Source organism: Uloborus diversus, chromosome 3, assembly GCF_026930045.1.
Source record: "Uloborus diversus isolate 005 chromosome 3, Udiv.v.3.1, whole genome shotgun sequence".
NCBI classification, from domain to species: domain Eukaryota; kingdom Metazoa; phylum Arthropoda; class Arachnida; order Araneae; family Uloboridae; genus Uloborus; species Uloborus diversus.
Genome location: NC_072733.1, coordinates 162,016,325 through 162,040,645, shown reverse-complemented (window position 1 = coordinate 162,040,645; position 24,321 = coordinate 162,016,325). Strand labels below are relative to the sequence as shown.

The window sequence follows — 24,321 nt, the reverse complement described above, 5'->3', positions numbered from 1 at the left end:
TCCAGCAGTATCGAAATGAAAACCATGCTTTTGATTTTTTTCTCTCAATATTTTTGATTAAACTGTGCATATTGTGCTTAAAATTTTTAAGTTAGGTAATTTTGTCTGTTATATGTACATATCAATTACAATATTCAATGGTTTTAATATTAAAATGTCGAAAATTGAAACTAGCGGTAAGTTGAACTTTCGATAAGTCAATGTTTTTCGTGGCTCCCTTCAGATTCGAGTTATCGCGAATTGACTATAATTCTTATTAACATCACAATGACTTTGAAACAAAGAGAAAAGGGGATGGGTAAGGTGAGCATACATCCCGTTTTGAACAGGACAGGCCCATTTTCCGGTATCTTTCCCGCACATTGTTCTGGGCAACTGAAATGTCTTGTTTCTGAAATGATAAAATAGAACCCTGGCTTTTCAATGACTAATTGAAACATTTTCATTCCAATAAGTTGAATCATGCAAATTTTCGCATACTAATTATTAAATATATTTTATGTTTCCCCCCCCCCTAATGCACTGGTAAAGAGAATATTTTAGGTTTAGAATAATTTGGAGACTCATAAAAGAACACAGTTGCATATTGCAGTTCTTAAAGCAATGTTGATTGTAAAAGTAAATTGTAAAAACCCTTCCAAGAATTTCATTTGTATTAGAAATTAGCAGCACCAAATATACCAGAGAAAATGTATACATTAAGAAATGGCACAATAATGAATGCACAATATATTTATCCTTTCCTTTAGTTTAATCTTTTATTCCTGTTTCATGTTTTTTTCGTGTGAGATCATTTAAAACCTCCTCCTCATATATAGTCCAAGCAATATACGGTTGAACCTAAACAAAATTGCAACAGAAGCTTTTTCAAAGGTTTTTGAGTTTCTAGTTGATACTGAATAACATATCCAAAATTGGACAAAATTGAGTCACAGGAACACCCCTAAATTAGATTTCAAAATGGGAGGCTAGTGGCAATTATCTTCAAAATAGGTAAGCTAGTATTCTTCTTTAAAAGCATTTTAAAACATACAGGGTCCATTATGAAAGTAATGAGCATAATGTTATTGTGACGCGACGATAGATGGCAGCACGCTAAAACCGGCTGGGAAATGTGGTGTGGGATATGCCCTTTCAATGCATCCAGTCGTCAGTTGCTTTCGAGCAGTGTGAGCGGAGATAAGTGCCTCCGCTTGAAGTATGTTTTCAACTTTTGTAACATAACGCAATGGAGCGTTCGCTTGAACAATGATACGCCATAAAGTTTTGCGTGAGGTTTGGAAAAAATGCAACCGAAACATTCCAGATGCTGCAAGAAGCCTTCAAGGACGATTGTATTTCAAGATCACAGTCTGGGAAGTGGCACAAGGCATTCAAAGAGAGCCAGGAGGAGGTCGCCGACGAACCCCGTTATGGATGTCCCCACCCCGGTGATCCCTCACCACCTTACAGTCCCTACTTAGCTTCATGTGACTTCTTTTTGTTTCCGCGACTCGAGAGAGAGAAGAAAGGAAAACATTGGGGAACCTTGGGAAACATCCAAAACCATGTTATAACGTTCCTGAGAGGCATTCCCTTGGAAGAGTTTCAGGGTGCCTTTCAGGCGTAGCAAACACGTCTCCGCAAGTGTATTGATGCAGGAGGAATGTATTTTGAAGAATATTGAACATTTGTACAAATTACGATCAATAAATATATTTTGCCAGTAAATGCTCATTACTTTCATAATGGACCCTGTATTTAGCATTCTCAACTGTAATAATTATAGGCAGGGTTGCCAACTTTCTAGGAACTACTTGAGGAGCATTTGTGGTGATTTTGAGGAACATTGTGAAATTTTGCGGAGCAGCACGGAATTTTGCTTATTAAATCAATATTGAAAATTGGAACCTTTTATCTGAAATTGTTTTTGAGCTTCGATAACCATTTTAAGCGCTGCCATAAGGGTATAAAAATAATTATTTTTAAATTAATAAAACAGCTTTAAGCACTATGTCACGCTTTGAGTATAAGAATCTTTAATTTCTTATATTTGCATGCCTGTCTAAATATGCCTGTATAATAAACTAGCAAAATATAATGAAAATAAATTGAATTTTACTAAAATAATTTGGTAAGTCTGATCAGAATTAAGACCAAAAGGGAAATGCGGAGCAAAATAACTTCTTTGCAGAGCTGCAGAGTTTTGCTATTTTTGCGGAGCAACTCCGCAAAATGCGGAGCAGTTGGCAATTCTGTATAGGTTAAAAGCCTCGGTTTAGGGTTACGTTCCAAAAATTAGATTGAACCTCGATAACTCGACACTTGGATAGCTTGACCATTACCGGTAACCCGACGCATGTTTCCTTCTCTAGTACAGTGCTATATTTATATGAGTTGAAAAAAAAGTTTGCTCTGCACATGTTAACAGAAATTCACTTAGTCGACTACTATTTAAACCAGAGTCTACAACTTAAGGCCCTCGATCTGTATTTGGCCTACATTGTAAATCCACCTGGTCTTTAAAGAGGGATTTATTTCAAAATGGTGTAAAATCTGACTGATACAAATTATTTTATTTTTTTCATGGCATAATAATACTTTGTTTTCCAAACATAAAAATTTAGATCCCTTTTGGTAGCTTGAAAGCTTCTTTTATTTACAAAACAGTTGCGCAAGCGTAATGTAGCACATTGTTTTGCAGAACAGCGTATCATGTTTAACAGATAGCTTGGGGTCGGTGGGAAGTCGCAAAGTATTGGATAGTACGAGGTTTTTTTAATGTACCAGCCCTAATCTTCTGGTTTGAACCTGTCTTTACAAGCTTTATCTGTAAGTATGCTCTGTAGCTATGGTATTTCGTGGGCGAATCAGAGTTGGAGGTAAACGTTCAGGTGTAATAAAAGATTTCGCTGTAGCTAACTTCATTACCATCATTAGTATGTTTGTAGATTCCAAGGCTTGAGATTCATATAGTTGAAAAAGTATAGTATAGTTTGTTTGCAAAAGAACGGAGCTCTGCATTTTTCATCAGTTTTACAAGCGCTGAATTTTTTTCGATTGAAAAAAATCTAGATATGCAGCCTGTATAAGCATGATAAAAAATAAATACGTTGCAGTTTTCGCGACCTATAGTAAAGATGACAGGTTCAGAATAACAGGATTGGGAATTGATCCTCGCCTTATATCGCTGCCGTACTACAGTTTGAATCCATTATTCTTTGCTTGATACAGAAGCAAAATCATCAAAACAGTGTCTTCGTTTATTAGTGGTAGGCACATGTGCAGAGGCGATACTGCAGCATGCAAAATTTTCCCATCAGTATCACCATCAATGTTTAGAACAGAAAACCCTTGTTTCTGTAACAAATCACTTATAAGGAAAATCATCGCTTCTTTTTTCCGTTAGCCAAAAACGTTTTTTTTTCCCAAAGAAATGCATGCACAGACTGAAACTAATGTCTCTACTGGATTTTGTATAGCGTTGTCTGTGAGAGGCATCTTTAATTGTAGGGGACCCTCTCTAGCCATCAAAAAGAGCAGTAGGTTTCCCGTACGTTTTAATAACAAAATTAACATAAGATAGAGCAGTATGCTCTTAAGTATCGTTACTGCACCATGGAAGGTGATGTAAGAGAGATTCTCCATCTAAAACATACATTTCTGCCTGTAACATGTTTTCAGATTTTTCACTACACAAATTTTTAATGCATTTGACTACTGCTTGAGCCAATTGGATTTTGCTGCATTTCTCATCATAGCTTTATAGCTTCAAATAATGCTGCAGGGTATGCACAATGTTCATAACGCCTAACACACACACACATATACAAGATTCATTTCACCGCAAACACCAATAAACTTTGTTCTTTAAAAAAGGATTGCTGTATCTATCTGTATATCTGGATCATCTTTACTACAAATAGCAGTATATGATTCTAAAGTTTTTTCTTTGTTCGATCTTTCAACAGTGTACCTAAACACTTCCTGTCCTACCATTTAAGAAATTATGTATGTACCAAATAAGTGGAATTCATCAGTATTAACACCCTCTTCGGCTGTTAGACCTGTAACAATATTGCATAGAATGTAAGTTCCATGAGTGGGACTCTATTGCAAAGGAGAAGAGATCTTGGCTGAATGGAGTTTCACAAAAGATAATATCATTATTTTTTCAACATTTTGTACTTGACTAACACTGTGTTTTCCATTTGTAGCAACTAAATTATTTAATAAAGCAATTATAATTTTCACGTAATTCATAAAAGAAAAGTCTAAAGCCATATGTATTTCATTTTAACAAATGCAAAATCGGCATTATAAGTTGCACCTCTTGTTAAATGCGGCTAACGTTTACATGGGAAATAACATAATTTATGGAGTAAAAAAAGAAACTTCTTTCGAATTAAATAAAGCATTTCAATGTTTTTTAAGCATTTTTTTTTGTCAGTGGGAATGGATCGGCATGCAATATGGGCAATATACGACCTGTGGGGCTCAGTTTTTCAACCTCTATATAGTAGTCAACTAAGGGGAGTTACCTCTATAACATACATGGTGTAACCATATTCTATCAACTTATTTGAACATAACCTTGCACTAGACAGGGAAACAAATGCGTCGAGTTATCGGGATGGTCAAATTATCCATGTGACTGGTTATTGAGGTTCGAACTTAATTTTCGTGACATACGCATTAACCAAGACGCTTTGTCGATGATTATTCCATTTGAGAAGGCTAAATGAGTTTTTTTATACGTTTTAAAGAAGAATACAAGCTTACGGCCCTATTCTCAATATCGTCACAGCACGGAGATGAAACTCGGCTCCCCAAAACCGAGAAGTGACGGAAAACTAGTTTCGAACGTGGTGCGTATTCTTCAAGTCATTTCAAGCACAAATTAGGGGAGTCGAGTTTTAACTGAAGTAGATATGAAACGGGTGTTACCATTGGGTAGAGTGACTCACGTGACATTTTCTACCTGATTGCATTCCACGTGGTAGTAAATTCGCGCGCTGAAGAATGATTGACATATAATAAGAATTGGGAGTAGCAAAATAGATCTATAGTTCATGCAATTTTTTTTTATTAGACTCAATTTAAAATTTAAAAACATCAATGCATTTTTTTAATGTTTCTGGAAAGAAATTAAAAAGTTTTTTCATCTTGTTATTAATTAAATGTTTTTTTATTCATATTGTTATTAATCAAGATGAAATAAAAACTAATTCAATAATATAGTCACGTTCTTGGCAAGGGTTTCATCTGGGCCGGGCTGTAATTTACGAAATCTGCCCCCCTCCCCCCCTCTTTCAAAAAGATGTTTTATGTAAATATTAAGTTCGTGCTATTTTTTAGAAACAGCAACTTATTTTTATTTTGGCGTTGTAACTATAGTTGCAATTAAAAAACGAGTTTAATTACGAATATTAAAAAACGAGTTTAATTACAAATAAATTCTATGTAAAATTTGCCCTAGACGCATATGTAACGTGCCCCGTCCAAGCTCAATATTGCGCTTTGTTTTTGTTGGCATTTAATGGATGAAATATGATTTAAGAAATTAAAATCCACTTTGGGTGCAATTCCGGGGCAGACCGTTGTCCCCCCCCCTCTAGACACGCCACTGATTAATATATTAGTCTCTTTCTAATATTGAAAATCTGTCAGTCATAATTTTTTTTTTCTTGTGTGTGAAGTAAACATTTTTGAATAATATAGATAAAAGCTTAATATTTTGTACTATATTGTGTATGCATTTGAAAGAAAGAAAGAAAAGAATGAAAAACATAGAAAAGAAAAATAATTTACAATAATATTAAAAACTTTTTACAATGTATTGGCTTTAGAACCCGATCCCCTCCCCCCTCCATCTGTTCCATTTCGTGAAACATTTGTTAACATTTATTGTCTTTAAAATCCATAAACTTATTAATATAAACGACACAGGACAAATTCATAAACTGCATTTTGCTCTGCATTAGTTTTCCATGTGAGGAACTTATTTTTTCAGCAATACAGTCCTTTTTAAAAGTTGAAAGAATAATTTTATATTTTTATCATCCAATAATTCAAGGGCACCCATATGGGGAGAGGGGCAAGTAGGGACTCAAGCCCCCCTCCCCTTAGAAATTAGAACTTCCTTGCTTTAGTATTTTTTCTTTGCTAAAATGTAAAAACATTTCTTTTCCAGCCATTATTGAATAAGTAAAAATGACAAATTTTATTCACTCTAATCTGTACTGAAATCGGTTTCCACGGGAAAATATCCTTCTAAAACATGTGGAAAATATCTGAGCCCCCCCCCCCCCTCCCCTTAAAATTTTGCATATGGACGCCCATGTAAAAATTCCTTGTTATCATTCACACCTTAATTTTTACAATCACTTGTTTTTCAAAGCTCTTTCTCTTCCCCTATCTTGTAATTATATGCGTGTTTGTACGCAAAAATAAAGTCACATTCTAATTGCTTCTATATCTACATTCCCTAGCATAAAATCAAATGTTATTTCATCCATTGGGAATATTTTTCCACATTAATGTGTTCATGAAGCTAGTAATAGTAATTTCTTCTGCAATTAAAAATCTCCTGAACCATTTTATTTATAATTATTTGTAACAAAGAAAATTTTAAATTCGTTTAGATATTATTGTGTTGCGCATTGAAATCTTGTGGAACATTCAGCTTCATTCTATCATTTTCTGTCTTGGAATGATTTATGTAATTCAGTCTCTCAATTGGACAAGATACCTTGCTACTTCAATAATTGATCTGAGTAAAAAAGTTGCAACAGGTACTACTGTTTAAGAAAAGTAATTGATTTTTCCAGGTGTGCTCCCCCCCCTCCAAGAGCAAGGGCACAGCCCTCCCTCCCAAACACCACAAAGACCCCCCAAATTGGATGACCCCTCTAAAAAAAGAATAAATTATTAATTGAACACCCCCCCCCCCCGAAAAATTTCATTGCATATTCTGCGCCATGACCCCCCCTCCTCCCCCAGCCGAGGTGAGCACTCCTGATTATTTTGCTTCAGACCATTTTTTCTTTCATTTTCCCCAAACTCATAAAAATAATGGTAAGTGCTATTTTGTCACATTTTTCACAAATTTAAAACAAAACTTTAGCAATTATTAAAGCTCCGTTGTGACATTATATGACTATAATTTAGGGAAGAATTAAAAAACTATTAGCGGTTTAAAAATTGTTTGACCAGCATTTTAAAATTGGAGCAATGCTGCATTAAAAAAATAATAAGTTTTTGTGTTCCAGAAATTATTTGATAAAGGATAGTTTGTAATGGACAAAAGTGTTCTAAGATATTCTCTCAGAAGTGGCATCTAATCCCCCCCCCCAAATAGTTATTTTTTCATGCAGCATTCTTTTGTAACGTTTTTGTTGTTAACTGAGGCGAAAGTTTAAAATACGAAGAAACGGTGCGGCAGAAATAAATCAGATTTCAAAAAAAAAAGAAAAAAATATTTTCTTACCAATCGCAACTTTTCCGCACTACAGTGACATGGAAATTGAAAAAAATGATTTTTTTTGGCGCCATTCTGTTGAGCATTAATGTTTTCGGCCGTACTTTTTGATAACACCTATAACCAATGTTAATTCTGATTAAATTTTGTAATTAATCTTTGTTTCTATCAAGAATGTTTTATCAATAGTTTCTAGCATTTGCAAATCGCTCAAAATAATCCAAACGGCCGTCGTCCATTTTGTTTGCTCGCAAAGGAATGATGGGAAGGAAATCTAGTTTTAAACCGTCGAAGTTCCGGTCACAAGCCGAGCTCTGGAAGTGGGCGTTCTGTGACCGAGTTTAACGCTAAACCGGGATGGAGAATAGAGTAGTTTTTCAACTTCGAGGTTTAAGCCTCGGTCCGAGTTTTAACCGGAGTGGAGAATACCGGTGTTACTTATATTGAAGATAATTGCCACTAGCCTACCATTTTCAAACCTGATTTTGGGGGTGTTCCCGTGAACCAATTCTGTCCGGTTTTGGATATGTTATTTTGCTCGAGTTACCGATATAAAAACAATTGAAAAACCTTCTGCTGCAATTTTGTCCATGTTAAGGGTATTTTCCCCTTAGTTTGTTTGGACTAATATCAATATCTTTATGAATGTCAAATGTTAGCTAGTAACTGTTTCAATCTTTGTATACGAATTGAGAGAAACCACAGAAAATCCAGTGTGGTATGCTTCCTCTCTCTAGGTTCCCCCAAAAAGGTTTTGTGCAGCGTTGGAAGGGCTGAGTGACCATGATCCACTTTTGCCTTTTATTAAGACCATTTTAGCCAAGTAAGGATGCTCATCCCAAAATATTACTTGTATGTTTAAGAATCGGAAAGTAATTTGTAATTGCTTCCCGATCTATAAGGCAGTAAAGTTTTGTTGAAACCTATTCCATTTGGAAAATTTTAAATACTGTTTTTCAACTCCTTGATTTGTGAAGAAAAAATGGTTACGTGGGATTCCTGGGAGGGTAACCCCTAGTCCTGGAAGGGGTTTAACTCCACAACCCATCCTGTGACTGCACCATTGCTTTGAAACTAACATGTGCATATTTTCAGCTTCCGAGGTCCAAATCCTGAGGATCTAGGATCGCCCAAAACAGTGCTCCAAAAAGGGGAATTAGCTTTGTGAGACAAATTGCCATGTTTAGGCTAAGTTTTCAGAAAATTTTATCACCCTAGAAACATGAAATTTTGAGAGCTTAAAGTACGATTGGCTGTTATAAAATTTTGGTATTTTTGTGAATTTGAGTTTATTAGATGTTGTGTAGCAGGCAGGTAAACTTCGTGGAATTTTTTCCCGGATTTTAGTTTGCCATAAATTCTGAACAAAAATTATTCAAAGCCTTGTGCTTCTTAATATTAGTGTAAAAACACTTGTTTTTAACTTATTGTTTGTACCTTGTATCTTTTTTGTCAGTACCAATAGAAAGAACGGATTTTTTCCTATAAAAATAGGGCTTATTTTTTTGATGGTGTTCTTTCAGATAAGGAAGAAAAAATGAGCTTGAAATACTGTCTGCCATAATGAATTGCTATGCTCAGACTAAGGGTGCAGAAAATTTTATTCCACTGGAGGAATAAAATTTCGGAAAATTAAAGTACTTTTGGTCATCAATAAGTTCTAGTATTTTTGTTACTTTGAGCTCATTACTTTTTGTGTAGCACACATGTAAACTCTTGAAAAAGTACGGTGGAGAAATTTTTTCCAGGATTTTATAATGTCATAAATTCTGAATAAAAATAATTGAAAAGCTTGTACTTCATAATAAAAATGTGCTACAGCTGCAGAGCACAAATATTGATTTTCTAAAAGATAATGTTATCTAAATTGGTCATCATAATCCTGCTTGTGAAAAATAGCCCATTTTCATGGCACTGTAACTCAAAGTTTGTCATCTTCAATTTTCTTTTAAAAAGTACGGTTTTTTTGCTGGTGTTTTTTGGTAAAGCATAAAAAATGAGCTTGAAATACTGTCCATCGTTCATAAAAAAAGCCCACTCTAAAATATATAGCAAATGATTGCCATGGAAAACACTTTATAGTAATTTTACAACTGTTATTATTCAGAAATCGTTTTTATTTTTCCTTTAAAAAGTTAGTACCCAAACTTCAGAATCCTGAAGTCGAAAACTCTTTTCCTTAAGTATATTTTTAAAAAAGTTTCATTTTTTTTTCATTTTTAAACGTTCAAAATTGTTAACTTTCGGCTATTACCTGTTGAAAACACAGTACTTTCAATTCAGCTTATTTTTACATTTCTTCAATGCCACGTATCATGCATAAATTAGCGTTTTGCTGTCATTTTGCAGCAATCTTTTAACATCCACTTTCGATTAAAGAAAATTCTTTTTTCCTCTTGTAAGTATCAATATAAAGCTTATTGAACAAATGTACAAAGCTATTTTTAGTACAAATGTGATTTATTTATTGTATCAATCAGCACATTGTATTATAATGAAAAGCAACATCCATGGACTAGACGGCGTTGCAAATTATATCTCCTACTTGTTTTAGCATAATTAAGTATACTTTAATTCAGAATGATCTAGAAATAAAAGAAATTTGGCGCAAATATTAGCGAAACCAGGAAAAACATGACAAAATACTACACAACAAAAGTTTTCACTATTTTTTCTGTAATAATTCAAAATCTGGAAAGGTCGCAGTCCCGAGAAATCAGATTTGGGGTCCCATACTGTATATGATTGAAAAATGATCAAAATCTGAACTTATTATACAATTAATTATAATTTATAGTATAAACCATATAGTAAGGAAAGATATTTTGTAGAATCTTTGGAGAAAGAGTAGTAGTTAGAGTCTCTGCAAAGAGTTTACTGCTGGTCTATAAAAGTTGCTAATTAAAGGAGTTTAAACATGTTTTATCAGCACATTTCTCGCATAAGTTATTCAAAAAAACAAAAGCAACTGAAGATACTCTAAAGCATCAAGATGTGAAAGATTGGAATATAAATTAAATATAATATTAGATTATTATATTATTATTAGATTATTATATTATTATTAGATTAATGTTCATAGCAGACACACCTTTTCAGACAGTAATAAATTAAAATACCTTTTCATAGTAGAGGCAATAAAATTTTTTTAATTTGTGTGCCATAAAACATTTACATAGCTCTGAAAGTGCTATAACTCAAACTATGTAAAAAAATCATTCTATATTAAAAAATATATGTACCCTTCAAAATATATGCATCTTTTCTATTAATGGTTCATTAAAATAATTTTTAGATTACAAATTTCTTAAGAAGAAATAATTTATGCCATTAAATAAAATTGTCCACATTTTTCAAGGATTGGATATGCTTTAAGCATTAAAAATTTATGTGTTGAGTGGAAAGTATACTTCCTTTAACTATGGCCATTCTATCTAATCAGAGACAATAAAATAACTTTATTATGGAGAGTTAAAAGTGGGTATTATAATGAATATTAATTGCTTAGAAAGTTTCTCCCCATAGTGTTAGAACAAATATATTTTTCTCCTTTTCTGGTGTTTATGAAAATTTAAGAATCTGTTACAGCATGCACATTCTTGCATGCTTGCATATGATATCCATTTTTCTTTGCATCAGTTGCAAAATGGAAATAAGGTGTGAAATGAAGTGAAGGATTTTACCCAACAGTATACTGGAATTCTTGATCCTGTTTCAGAAGGCACAGGCCTGTAGAACAAAGGCCTTAAATCTTGTACAGGAATACATCTCATGAATAAAAATGAAGCTGAAAAGTAAAATAAATGGAAAACCTGAAGAGCTTTAGAGTTGATGAAAGCTTGCTGCATAGAAGAAGCATCAAAAAGAGTGTTCTTGAAACCAAATAAGGTTGAAAACACACTTCAACGTCTACTTTGAAGGATAGGGAATTTTTGTTCTGAAGTAACAAAAATGGAAGAGAAAAGGGGGGGGGGGAGCTTTTTATATATCCTAAAAAGGAATGTAAATACTTGCAGCACCACCAGTAAGAAAAATCATGCTATAATTTTGTAGGAAAAAAGAAAGGGGGAAAAAAACAGAAAGGAGTTTCACATGTCATGCCATGAAAAGGTATAACATTCAAAGTAATAAATAAATAGATGAAACGAAAACAATTACCAACAAAGAAGAAATGAACTGAGCAATAATAAAGAAACACAAGATTTAGCATTTAAAAAAAATCAAAACAAGAAACCAAACTTATTTTTTCCTTAGACCCCCCCCCCCTTTGTTTGCATTCTAAATGTTATTGTTGCAAAAACTAATTTTTAAAGAAACTATTCCCTTTCTCTTTAGAGATAATAATTTTGCGTTGTTTAATTTTACTAAATCAACTGAGTTTATAATACACAAATTTTCCTCTGTTTATGACAATTTTCATTACTTAAGCTAGGTTTTAAAGCTTTAAAAAGAAAAAAAAAACTATTAGTTAGTGTTTTCATTTTTTAAGGTCAGGTTAAGCTCTGAAAATACAATTTTTACCATAAACATTTTTATTCAATTTCATTCTTTATTAAATTATTCTTGATACTTAAAAATAACTACTTTTAACTGTTAATTTCATTATGTTACTATCACCAGTACCTATATAATTTGGAAGCTTTACTTTTTGTCATGACAGTCCAAAGATCAATGATCAATTTTTTTCCATTTTTTGTAAGATATATATTTTGCTTTGTTTGTAACATGATTAGAAAAAAAAAAAAAAACTTTGTCCGCTAGTCTTGCAGGCAAGTTTGAAAATTCTGAAAACGCACCAAGTGCCCTAACTATACAAAGGAACTAATTCCACAAAATATTTTTCTTGGAAAGTTTGCTATTAAGATTTCTAAACTGGACAAAAATGTATCTATATCAAATTTAAAACTACACAAAGCTATGGATCCAAACTCAGATCAATGTCATGAAACTTCACAGGCAATTGAACTCCAGTTAGTAATATACATCTGGATCTGGGCCAGGTTGATGTTATTTTATGCAACTATTCCATAGAAGGTAAGAAGTTCATTGGCCAGCATGGCATTTTTGAAGTAAAGAATAAGACCTGAATGGTGCAGAACTCACTATGTCACAAGGAAGCTCATTCTCATCAGAAGGTCATCTTGTTATAATGAAAATGACCTGTCCTGACATTTAGAACTGCACAAAGTTTGTAATTCATTCCTCTAAAGCTATAAGGTGAAAAACACGGAAGATTTTATATTATGTGTGGGAAGGTTGGCAGTTATGATGTGTGTGCCTATATAGCACATGTCCTCTAGAGAAATTGAAATTGTGTTGGATGTATATAAGCTCCATATTAAAACTAAATTTGCAGGTAACAAAAATATATAATACTAAAATATAACAGATGCATTTCTGCAGCAAAAAATAACAAATCATAATTGCATTAACATGAAAGAATAATTTACAAACTTAATAAAATTCTTCATTCTTCAACAAAATGAAAAAATAAACAAAATAAAATAAAAGATCGCAATTGCAAACCTTTGTAATTGGGCCAGTGGAGGTCATGGAGTTGGCAGTTCCACTTTGTGATGAAACAGAAGAATTAGGACTTGGCTTTGGTTTGAATGGAGCCATGGACTGGCTTACTCCTTCGGCCAATATGAATTGCTCACGTAATTCTAAGTTGGTTCGTCCTTTAGCTATATGACAGTAAACACATGCAGGGTTTTTTAATTATTCCCATGCACTCACGAATTAGATATTGCTTTTATTATTTGTTTCTACATGTGAGGTAACATGTATTTATCAATTAGTCTAGAAGAGAGGTTATTTTATGTAAGACGGCATTTATGTTTAGAGAAAATTATAGCTTATTCTGAGAGGAAAGAGGAAGGGTTACAAGGAAAAACAATCTATGGCATTCAATGTTAGAGGCTTTCTTTAGAACTACTATGGGTAGAAAGTGAAGATATTTTAGAGTGTTGAATTAGAAGTTTAGTTAGTTTTAATGCTTCTTCCCTGCAGCCTATGAAAGCAGAAAGAAATGAGAACAAGTGAGTGAAGAAGAAATTTAAGAGTTAAAACAAATTTGAAAGAATACTTCATTGAGAGTAATGAATAAATGAGACACTATATTAAAAAAAGCATAAAGTAATGTTACATAGAAAACTTATTCACATTGATGTATATTTATGAAAATGCAATCATATCTGTCTTCTCCAAAACAAACAAAAATAAAATAAAAATCCTTAGAGAGAATCTTGAGGATATAAAGCAATTACGTACAAATTGATATCACACACAGATGATGAAATTTAGTTACCACATTTCCTACCCTTCTGGTAACTTGATGCATTTATAACATTCCAAACTATCAAAAACTATTTCTGTTTAAAACCATTAAAGTTTTTTTTTTAGCTGTACTTGAATTATGTTTACGTTTTCTCTTCTTTTTGAGAGAAAATGAGCAAAACATCTTCAAAAGTATTACAGGAAATTTGGAAAGAGATTGCATTTCAATTTGAATGGTGGTGCCTGACATGTGCCTATTAGCACCACTAATGCTTATAGCTATTTGTATCCAGAATTCAATTAGTTACAACTTTCCAATTAAGTGCATCTGCTCCAAGTAAGAAAGTAATTCAAACTCAAAATTGCTTCACTACATGTTCATGCTTTTAACTATGAGAGGTTTTGTTTAATTTAAGAAATAAAACAGGAAAATATTTCTTTCAGAATTCTGAAAATAAAATGTAACGAAAAAAAGTCTTTTGTACCTATGATTTCCTTGAAAAATATACTTAACACTGGGCAGATATATGCAATTGCAAAAATATACATATTTTAAAACCAACACAATAAAATATAAAAAACAGGATTAATCAACTGAAAAATAAACACAAAAGCAAGATTTTGACTTTAGTTTCAAAAACATGATAAATCTTCAAAAGAATTTTACTAAGATAAAATTTAAAGAAATCATAATGAAAATATAGATAGTTGACTTCTCTTCCATTTCAGAAAAAAAAGGGTTAAGTTCAAAATTTTAATTTTTGAAAAAGAAATTACAAAATGTAAAAAAATTTTGGTTTTATATGTTAATTACATATTTTTTTCCTCGTGATTTTTAGAGAAAAGATCATGGAACTCAAGGTTATACAATTCAAACGTTTAACCAACCACTATTTTTTTTCCAGGCATGGAGGATATATAAAGAGATTTTACTAGGCAATTAGCTTTGATTTAATATTATGATGAGGAGAAAAACTGATATTTTGTACAATGTATCAGTTTTTCATAGAATTTTGGCTTTACTACATCGTTAGTTCTACACTTCTTATTAAACTTATCCATCTCTCTCTCTCTCTCTCTCTCTCTCTCTCTCTCTCTCTATATATATATATATATATATATATATATATATATATATATATATATATATATATATATATATATAATCATAAGTTACTGATAGTAGTTATCCTTTTCAAATGTGGATATCCATAAGAAATTATTTTTTATGAAAAGCATTAAATAATACTCCTACAAAATACTGTGACTGTAAGAAAATAAAAATAAAATATTCAAATTAGGAATATATTTATGCTATAGAAATAAGAAAAGAGTTGTATTGCATGTCCAAGTTCAATTATCCTAAAAGGCATTCTAAGCAAAACCAAATATTTAAAAAAATGAAAACAAATAAATACAAATCACTCTATTAAATGCCTGCTACAAAGAGTAGATTTTCTTTTAATTCACAGGAATTTATCGGATACCACATGCACCAAGTTGGTATCTAAAGGACACCAGGCTAGACAAATCTCCTTGAAAAACTAACCACTTAAAACAATGCATATACAGCAAAATCTCTAGGTATGATTATCCATGAATGGCACTACTCTTCAAACACAATGGCTGCTTTCCATTTTATTCCGGCTGATTATCATTGTAATAACATTAATAAAACCTCTGAACAACAGTATGTGGTCCATGAAATATTGACTTAAAACTATGAAGTCACATTTATAAATGAAAATAAACAAGGAGTTTATAAAGCTTGCTTTCTATTACTATCAGAATCCTAGAATTTTCATTTCTTGCAGAAGGGAAGGTGGGGATAGAAAAATGAACATGCTTTTGTTAAGTGGATCTTTTATAACTACTTTATCTCTCAACTAGAAAGATTCTACGCAGCTTTGAGATACATTCTAATGGCATCTTCATGTCATGGCTATATAGCTACTACATGGGTCTATGGTTACAATCAGAGTGCCCTTCAGCCTCACAACTGGCATGGAATTTCTGACATGAAATGCAACTGGCCATTTTTCCTGAAGCACACAATAATGTTTGATAATACTAACTACGGTTCCGAGTTAAAAAGTAGGGGAGAAAATCATGGCATAACCTTTCTGCTTTTAATGGACAGTTGCTGGGTTATAGATATATTCTATATCCTAATTTAATGAAGTAAAGCTATATTAAAGACAATTAATGCTGAGACGAATTATTGACTACAATGAAAATTTTAGATTAATGTTTTGAAGAAGAAAAAATTGAGCCAAAAAGATATTAGGAAGAGTTTGGCCAGGATGAGAGTAGAATGGAGAAATCCTCCGACAAAAATTTCCATGGTTTGTTGGGCTGCTGTAGGTGATTTATTAAAGAAAAGATGATTTTCACCACTGAACTCTTGTACAATATGGTGAGAGAGGAGGGAATAAACAGGCAATAAAAAATGGAACAGAACCACAGCAAGTTTTAAAAGTCGACCCCTTCCAGTCTTTCCCTCACATGACTTTAAATTAAAAGAAAAATAAAAAATAAGTCAGAAAACTTTTTTCATTAGCCTTCGTTTCATTTTTATTCAAGATGAACACCTCACACAGTATTAAAAGTGAGGATTTTGAAAAAGCTCTGATGAGGAATAAAAATGTAGAATTATTTTGAGTGATACATGCAGATACATTTTCAAGGACTCTGCCTTTATTCAAAACAAACTCTAAAAGATTATCAAATTTCAATGATTTTGAATAAAATTCAAGGTTTAGTTTACACAGTAGAATCTATCATATTAGAGCTTTTCATGAAACAGTTACTTAAGTCTCTGTTTCAAAAAATAGATGCCCCCTCTTTCTGAATTAAAAATCTCTCATGCTTATATTTTCTTTTATATTTTTAAGTACCTGCATTTAATTCTTTATGTTAAATATGAATATTTCTAACACTTCACAGTAACTGAATTTGTCACTGGCACTTGTTTTAACCTGAGAGAAATCGTGCGGGGAACACAGTCACCCCATTCTTCTCCAAATGCCTGTCGCAGGGTAAATATTTATCTGTAATTAATCGCCCTTTCAGTATCCTCCTATCTGAGTCCCTTTGATAGGTAAAGTGTTTCTTTTTCTTTTCTTTCTGCATGTAAAACAATCATTTCTTGGAATTCAAGTGGGAATGGGGTGACTTACTCTAACTATGCGACTGCTACTGCTTCGAAATTTCTCATCCTAAGCAGCGTGGTTTTGCGTTCTCCAGCTCTCTCTTAGCATTTATATTGCATTATGCTCTCAATAATGGTGTGCAAATGTAAACTAATGGATCATGAAAAGATGAAATTATGATTTATGGAAAATTTTAGATAAAACTGATTGGAATGACTCAGTCACCCGCGAGATCTCTTTCATCACTGTTAGGTGCTCGATGCCTCTTGGGTTTAGGTCTCATAGTAAAACAACAAATCAAATACCCTATATCCACATTTTTACAAGTGATTAACAGAAACAAATTGTGCTTTAAAATAAGTTTTGCAAATAACGTATTTTTATTTCTAAAATGGTGCCAAATGAGCTTACATAAATACATTCTATCGCATAAAATCTGTATCTCGGAGTCTGACTGATGTCCAAAAATTGCGATTTTCCACTTAAGCCTAGTCCACATCAAGCCATGTGAACGTAATTCATAAAAAAAAAACACTTCTCAATTTTATACCAGAGTTAAAAGAGCGCACCTCCCATCCTTTGCATGCTCATTCTTCCTCACTCCTGTAAAATTACCATAATGTGACTGACGTCCTTTTGGCTCTGAGGTACAGAAATATGAACAACTACACAAATTTCATACAGAATCAAAATAGTTCAAATTCAAGTATTACCTCTGCAAGGATCATTTTTTACGAGAAATTCATCTAATGCTACCCAGCCACCACCAACACGTACCATTACTGTACTTCTTAATATTCTAACAAGACGAAGTTTTTGTGAATCACCAAACTGAAAAAGAATCAAGTATTAAGATGCTGATTCAACTTATACATCATAATGAAAAAGAATCTCAGATAAATCATTTAGCAAGGCAAAAAAGAATTCAAATAAATTAAAAAAGTAAAGCAATAACACTGAAAAACTAGATTTAACAGTAAGCCAATATCAACAAAGTAATTAATATTATGCCGTGATGGACCTTATTTTCTGAACCTAATGTAGTTTGGGAAAAAAGAAAACTTTTGATAAACAAAGAATGGAGGTTTTTGACAAGGACAGAAATTTGGAGTAATCGATCATAATGGATTCTATTTTTGTGTAATCGTAAATATAATCAAAAATCGCAATCAGCAAATTCATAATTGCAATTTCATTCCCTAATTAGGATTACAATCCAACAAAAATTGCTTATACAACCAAAATTGAAGTTGAAATGACAGAAGATGCTAGAACATATATATTCCAAGTTCAGAATTTGCTTCTCCATTATTATCTTGATCCTAAATCAATCTTTTAAAAAATATCGCAACAGCAATATAGGAGGGGTGTGAGACGGAAAAAACAAATACGTTTTTTTCCATTTGAGAACTGTTGTTGACCTATATTACGGTAATGATTGAAGGTATTTCGAAACTATGCAGCCTAATTAGGTATAATAGCCTAAAATATAATCACCTTATGCAATTTCAGCATTTAGAGGAACAAAATGTAAAATTTTAAATTGAATAAAAAACTTGTGTTACATAAATGTTGTTTGTATTGTATGCAAATGTTCAGGAAACGGATGCTTGAAATTATAAAGATAATTTATTTTTAATATTATGTGTAGCTTTCAACAAACATCATTACACTGATGAGTAATTACCTCTTCTTAATTTTATTTTTGCACATGATCAATTTTTATTTTTGTGAATTAAATTAAATAGAAAGAAGCTCTTTTTTATTTCCAGAAAGGTTATTTTAAGCTTTTAAAAATACATAATTTGAAGTTAAATAATCAAGTTTTTAAAAATTTTCATTTCATTCTTCGATTTCCTACCCACATTTAGATGTTTCTGCACTTTTTATCTTTGAAAAGAAATTTTCAGAATGAAATATCTATGCATTCACCTCTGGTCTTGTGGACATATATGGAAACATTCACAATAGTTTATTATTTCAGTTCATTGTACCAATGAACTGAACATTCAATATGAAAATGTGAAGAATGCTTTACATATTATTATCTAATGAGAAATAAATAATGTGTATTTGATAGTATCCAAAACTTAATATTTTCCCCACAATAGCATAGAAAGCACTCCAAATATCTAGACATTTTCAACACTCAAAACATACTTAAAAATTGCAACATATTCACACAATAAATCTAAAACACAATTTTGTTTTTGTATTGCATTTTCATAAGTTTTCGAAAATAGATGTTAATGTTTTTATTTAGTTTATTTACTGAGAATTTCTCATGCAGTAAAAATGATTACACGTAGTATGGCTCTCCGTCATCTACCATAATTTTATACATGAGAAAAGAAAAAATGCATTTAATCTTAATATTGCTTATAGCTAAAACAAAAAATAATTTTAGTATTTATTAATTGAAAGGCTTGCTGCAAAAAAGAGGTAACTCTAAATTTCAATTTTCAAAAGGTCAGCATTCAAGCTTTAAACACCAAATCACATTCTCATTTTTTTAAAATAAAAATAAGTTTCATTACTTCTTCTATATAACTGTGATGAGAAGTATTTAAAGAGAGTTATTAAGAGAAAAAAAATGGTGTTCCAGCTCTAATGCAGACCTTTTGAAAACACTGAAACTGGAGCTACTTCTTTTTTTTTTTTTTGCAGCAAGCCTTTCAATTAGTGCACTCCATACTACTATACTAATCTTAGATTATACGCCAGCTCAAACTGTACAAACATTTTATTTTTCTCTTCAGTCCAATTTTAGGACCAACGGAATACATGCGTCCATTGATAATATGTAGGAAGCTTCAGTACTTCTTTAATGTTATCATTTCTTAATTTTGAAATAGGAGTTTACGCTGTGAACTTTACAATGCAACCAGTTACAATGAACCAAATGGGTTTAGACATAAAATAAACAAATAAATGAGAAAAGTATCATTTTGTTCTTCATTTTTAGCTTCCTGTGAGCTGTATTAGGAAAAAACCTTTTTGATTAAAATTCATAGGTAAATAAATTACATACACGATATTTTCCTTCTCCAACTTGGTAAACTTTGAACCTATGAACACATGTACACTTGGCTACTTGGCGTTGAACTTCATCTTGAATTTTTTCGGCTTCTGTTTTTGGACCACCCTAAAAGTTAAAGTGCATAAGTATATTTATACCAGTGCATGGCAAGTTGCTACAATTGAACAAAAAATAGCGTCTCAACTCACCTCTCGTTCAGGACGTAATGTTTCAATATATTCCTTAGTGTCAATAAAACCATCTCCATTCCGGTCAAATATATCAGCCACACGCTCCATTTCCAAGCGACTAGTTGAGAATTCTAAAAGAAAAACTTTTAAAATGAACAAAAATATTTCCCCCTTATTTTATCAAAGAAAGTTTACACTTAAAAATTTCAAAAAATGATTACTTGAGAAATCTTATTTCTAAGGGACTTGGTCAACTGCATGATTTTCCTCATAGTTTAGTGTTCTTTAAATGCTGTTTTCTTAGTGAGATGTTTTTCAGAAAGTTATAGCATCTAAAGACTATGACTTTGCAACTATTCAACAAAGCACTTAATTTATTTATTTATTTATTTTTTTTTTTTTTTTGAGGGTTCAATACAATCTGCTTATTAGAATTAATCAGATTTGCTACATCTTAATTTTGCTACATCTTGAAAAGATAAAATATTTAAAATAAAAATGTAGCAGAAATCATTTTTTTGTGCATATTTCCATGGATGCAAATTTTGTAACATTGTTATTGAAAACTAATTACAGCAAGACCCATCTCTAAAGATGTAATGAGTGTGACAAAAATTAATTTCCCTGCCACTTTTAGAAAACTTTTAAATTGATTTTCTAAAGTCTTGTTTTTTTTTCCTGAAATTTGGTGCTTTGTAGGAACCATTTAGTAATCAGTCGCCAGAGACTACTACTTAGGGTGCAGGTTGAAGGCCCTGTCAAAAGAGCACAAACACGACAGATTTTTTCTTAATCAGAATAGGGCAGAAACTTACTGAATTTCTTTTTTGTTTTTACAATGAAGGGGAGAAAATACATAAAGATTATGTTCTGAAATGACCAATCATGATTGTTCTGCCCCTATCCAGAAAATGCATGGTCCATAGTCTAAACATCCACTTCCCTAGAAAAATTTCTCGCTACATCTTTGCTTCTAAAAATAGAATTTCTTAAGGGAATCGACTTCAAAGGTTTTTCAGTACAAATGGATCTTTGAACAGCTTTGTTTAGCTTCTTTGTAATTTTTTAATGACTTTATTTTTATGTTCAATAGTTATTTTAATAATATATGAAGTATTTTTCAGAATCAGAGCACTGTTTAAGGAGTTTCAAAGTTGATATCATAAATGTTATTCATATGTAACAATATATTCACCATTGCTGAAAAAAAATATGTCTTGGGTCTTTGGATTTTTGTAATATTTTGTTTGTTTAAAAAAATGTTCCAAAATTAGCTGCTTAACTAGGTTTGCAAAATATATCTACAAAAAAAGGAAAGATATTCTGAGGCTAGATTCAATTTATGATTGAAACAAAAATGCCAAGTAAACAAAGTAAAAGTTAGTAAGAAAGTACAGGACTAAATGAGCTTGAATAGAAGTTGACCAATAGGACAAGAGATGAAAGCAATCAATCCAACAGTTGGAAAGGCTTCATGTGTAGCCATGAAATAGCTATATGCTGCATTTTCTTGCTGATTTGTGCTTGGTTTACGTTGTCTTTAATTTCAATCATAATTTAGCACAAAGCATATTTAATTAATTTTAGATTCAATTTATTTAGCATCATCTCATATGAGATAAAGATTAAAAGATAAATATGAACATGTATCAAATGCTTTTCTTCTCTGCAGAAAAATAAAGTAAAAGGATCCAGTTCGTAATTCTGAAATTAGTAATTGTAACAACACATAATTAAACTTTATAGATCAAAATTATTTTTACTTGATTTGATAGTTCCATCAATAAATTCCTGTTTAGTAACCTTGCCATCATTATTTTTATCAATTTTCTTAAATTGATCCATAATACGAGACTTTTTGTTGTTCATCCATCCTAAATACTGAAATAAAATGAACAAAAATCAGTATGTTAAAAACTGCAAAAATAGCATGCGAAGGAAACTTAAGCTGCAACTACATACCCGAAGTCGCCATTCATTGAAATCAAAATGCTTTATTCTCTCCAACTGTAAATGAAAAAAAAAAGCTTATTTTAATACTAAAATTTAAAATGAATAATGCATAACATTTAGACTATAACTCATATTCTCAAGACAAGGAAAAATTGTTGATGCTATACTGAATACATAAATGTAAATCAGTGCAGAAAGTTCACTTTTGTTGAAGACTGCATACAGAGTGTTGCGAACAAAGAAGCTCATTTCAAGAGAAATAAAAGTAATTAGCCAGAGTTAGTTCTTAGCTTTGATATTTTTTCTAAATCACTTAATGCAGCCAGGAAACACCCCTTTGAATTTTTGTTTGAAGGCTTCTCAGTAAAAATCACAGAATTTTTCAACATACATTTTTAAACTATTGATATATTTTGAAGGGCAGTAATGATTGAATACTGAGAGATGAAGATATTTCGTTATTTTTTTTAAGCATTAGGTATTTAACACATTAAATACAACAACTTAACATACAGCTCTTAAGTGGTCAAAATCAGAAGACTGTTTAAAATTTTAATTTTTGTAGGCATTAAAAATATATATGTATAGAATGTTAATATGATTCTTATCAACTCAGTAGTGCTATCTCTCTTTGCTGTAGTAAAGCTTACCTCTAACAAATAATTATATTTGTCTTGTAATCTTCGTTGTCTTTCCATTGCAAGAAGCCACACAGCTCGCCATTTCTCTAATAGAAGAGCAGCTTTAGGATGCTTAATGTCTGAATCATTCTGATTGTTTCTGAAATGAATTGTTACATTTACTTTTATTAAATAAAAACAATTTTCATAGCTACTTAATGATGCTGCAAATGTAAGGAAAGGGATTGCATTACTCAGGACTATTTTAGCAGAAAAACCTATGCCCAAGAAATTTTCTATTTGAACATTTATAATATATATATATATATATATATATATATATATATATATATATATATATATATACAGTAGCCCCTTGTTATAGCGCATATTCGGATATATATTGCTCTTTTCTTCTGTCTCTCGAAATATAAAAACCTATATAGAGTAAAACCCCTCCTAACGGACATCTCTCAAAGGCAGACACCCCTCTTATGCGGACATTTTTTAATTCCCCAGTTCCAATGGAAATAACATTATTAAACCCGTCCTGCGGACACCTCTCTATTGCGGACAAAAAAATTGTCCCGTTAGTGTCCGTATCAGAGGGATTTTACTGTATATATATAAAAAAAGGAATTTGCTTTAAGTTTGAAACCATTCATGAAAACATATATTAATCAGAAAAGGTCTCTTTCTTCTTTATTTCGTCAATGAACAAAACGAAGATGCTTCTATTCTTCTGAATTCACTGGAAAAGCAGCGGAAATTCCTGTCATCCAAAGGTATTTACCCACAGAATATTTCAGTTTACGATATAGTTCGGAAACTACTTGACATTTTCTTTTGTATTGATACTAAGGTCTTTACAATGAGTGAGAGATCAAGGGCGCCCATATAGGGGGCAAGGGTGGCTCCAGCCCCCCCTTAGAAATTAGAACTTTCTTGCTTTTAGTACTTTTTTCTTTGCAAAAATGTAAAAACATTTCTTCTCCAGCTATTAACGAATAAGTAATTAAAAATGTCAAACTTTAATGACTCTAATCTGTCCTGAAATCCGCTTCCATGGGGAAAATATCCTGCTAAACCATGGGGAAAATATCTGAGCCCCCCCCTTACAATATTGCATATGGGCGCCCATGTGAAAGATAGCAGGCGTCATAAAGGCTCAAGTAAAAGAGAACATACACCCTTCTCTGACTGTCTTGTAGCACAGAAAATATTTGTGCTTGGTTGCACAAATCAGGATTTGCATCAAAGAAAAGATTTTGTAGGGAAGAAAGCGTTTTTTCAAAACAATATAATTACTTTTACTTTTTACATCCTTTCTACAGTAAATCGAAGGGATTAAAAACTCTATTTGTAATTCGACGGTATTGAAATGCTCAATCTTATCTTGCGGTAGCCAAGAAAGATCATCTTAATTCGCCATTTGATGTTTGTACCTTTCTCATGCTGAAAATTTACTTAAATTTCAATGATGTTTAAATTTTAATACGAGTGAACTATGTCGAAACCATTTGAAAAGTATGTCAAAAAGAACGAATATTAATTTACTTGTATGTTGGATGGATAACTTTGCGTGCTGCATGTATATATATATATATATATATATATATATATATATATATATATATATATATATATA

At 31.8% G+C, this 24,321-nt stretch overlaps 1 protein-coding gene across 1 annotated transcript in view; it reads right to left on the bottom strand.

Moving 5' to 3' along the window:
- Positions 1-24,321, bottom strand: part of LOC129219021 (microtubule-actin cross-linking factor 1, isoforms 1/2/3/4/5-like) — a 271,646-nt gene that overhangs the window by 7,746 nt on the left and 239,579 nt on the right. The window contains 7 exon segments of the mRNA XM_054853341.1: positions 12,986-13,146; positions 17,604-17,721; positions 19,922-20,035; positions 20,119-20,231; positions 21,864-21,981; positions 22,063-22,107; positions 22,704-22,833. Coding sequence (XP_054709316.1) covers positions 12,986-13,146; positions 17,604-17,721; positions 19,922-20,035; positions 20,119-20,231; positions 21,864-21,981; positions 22,063-22,107; positions 22,704-22,833 — 799 coding nt within the window.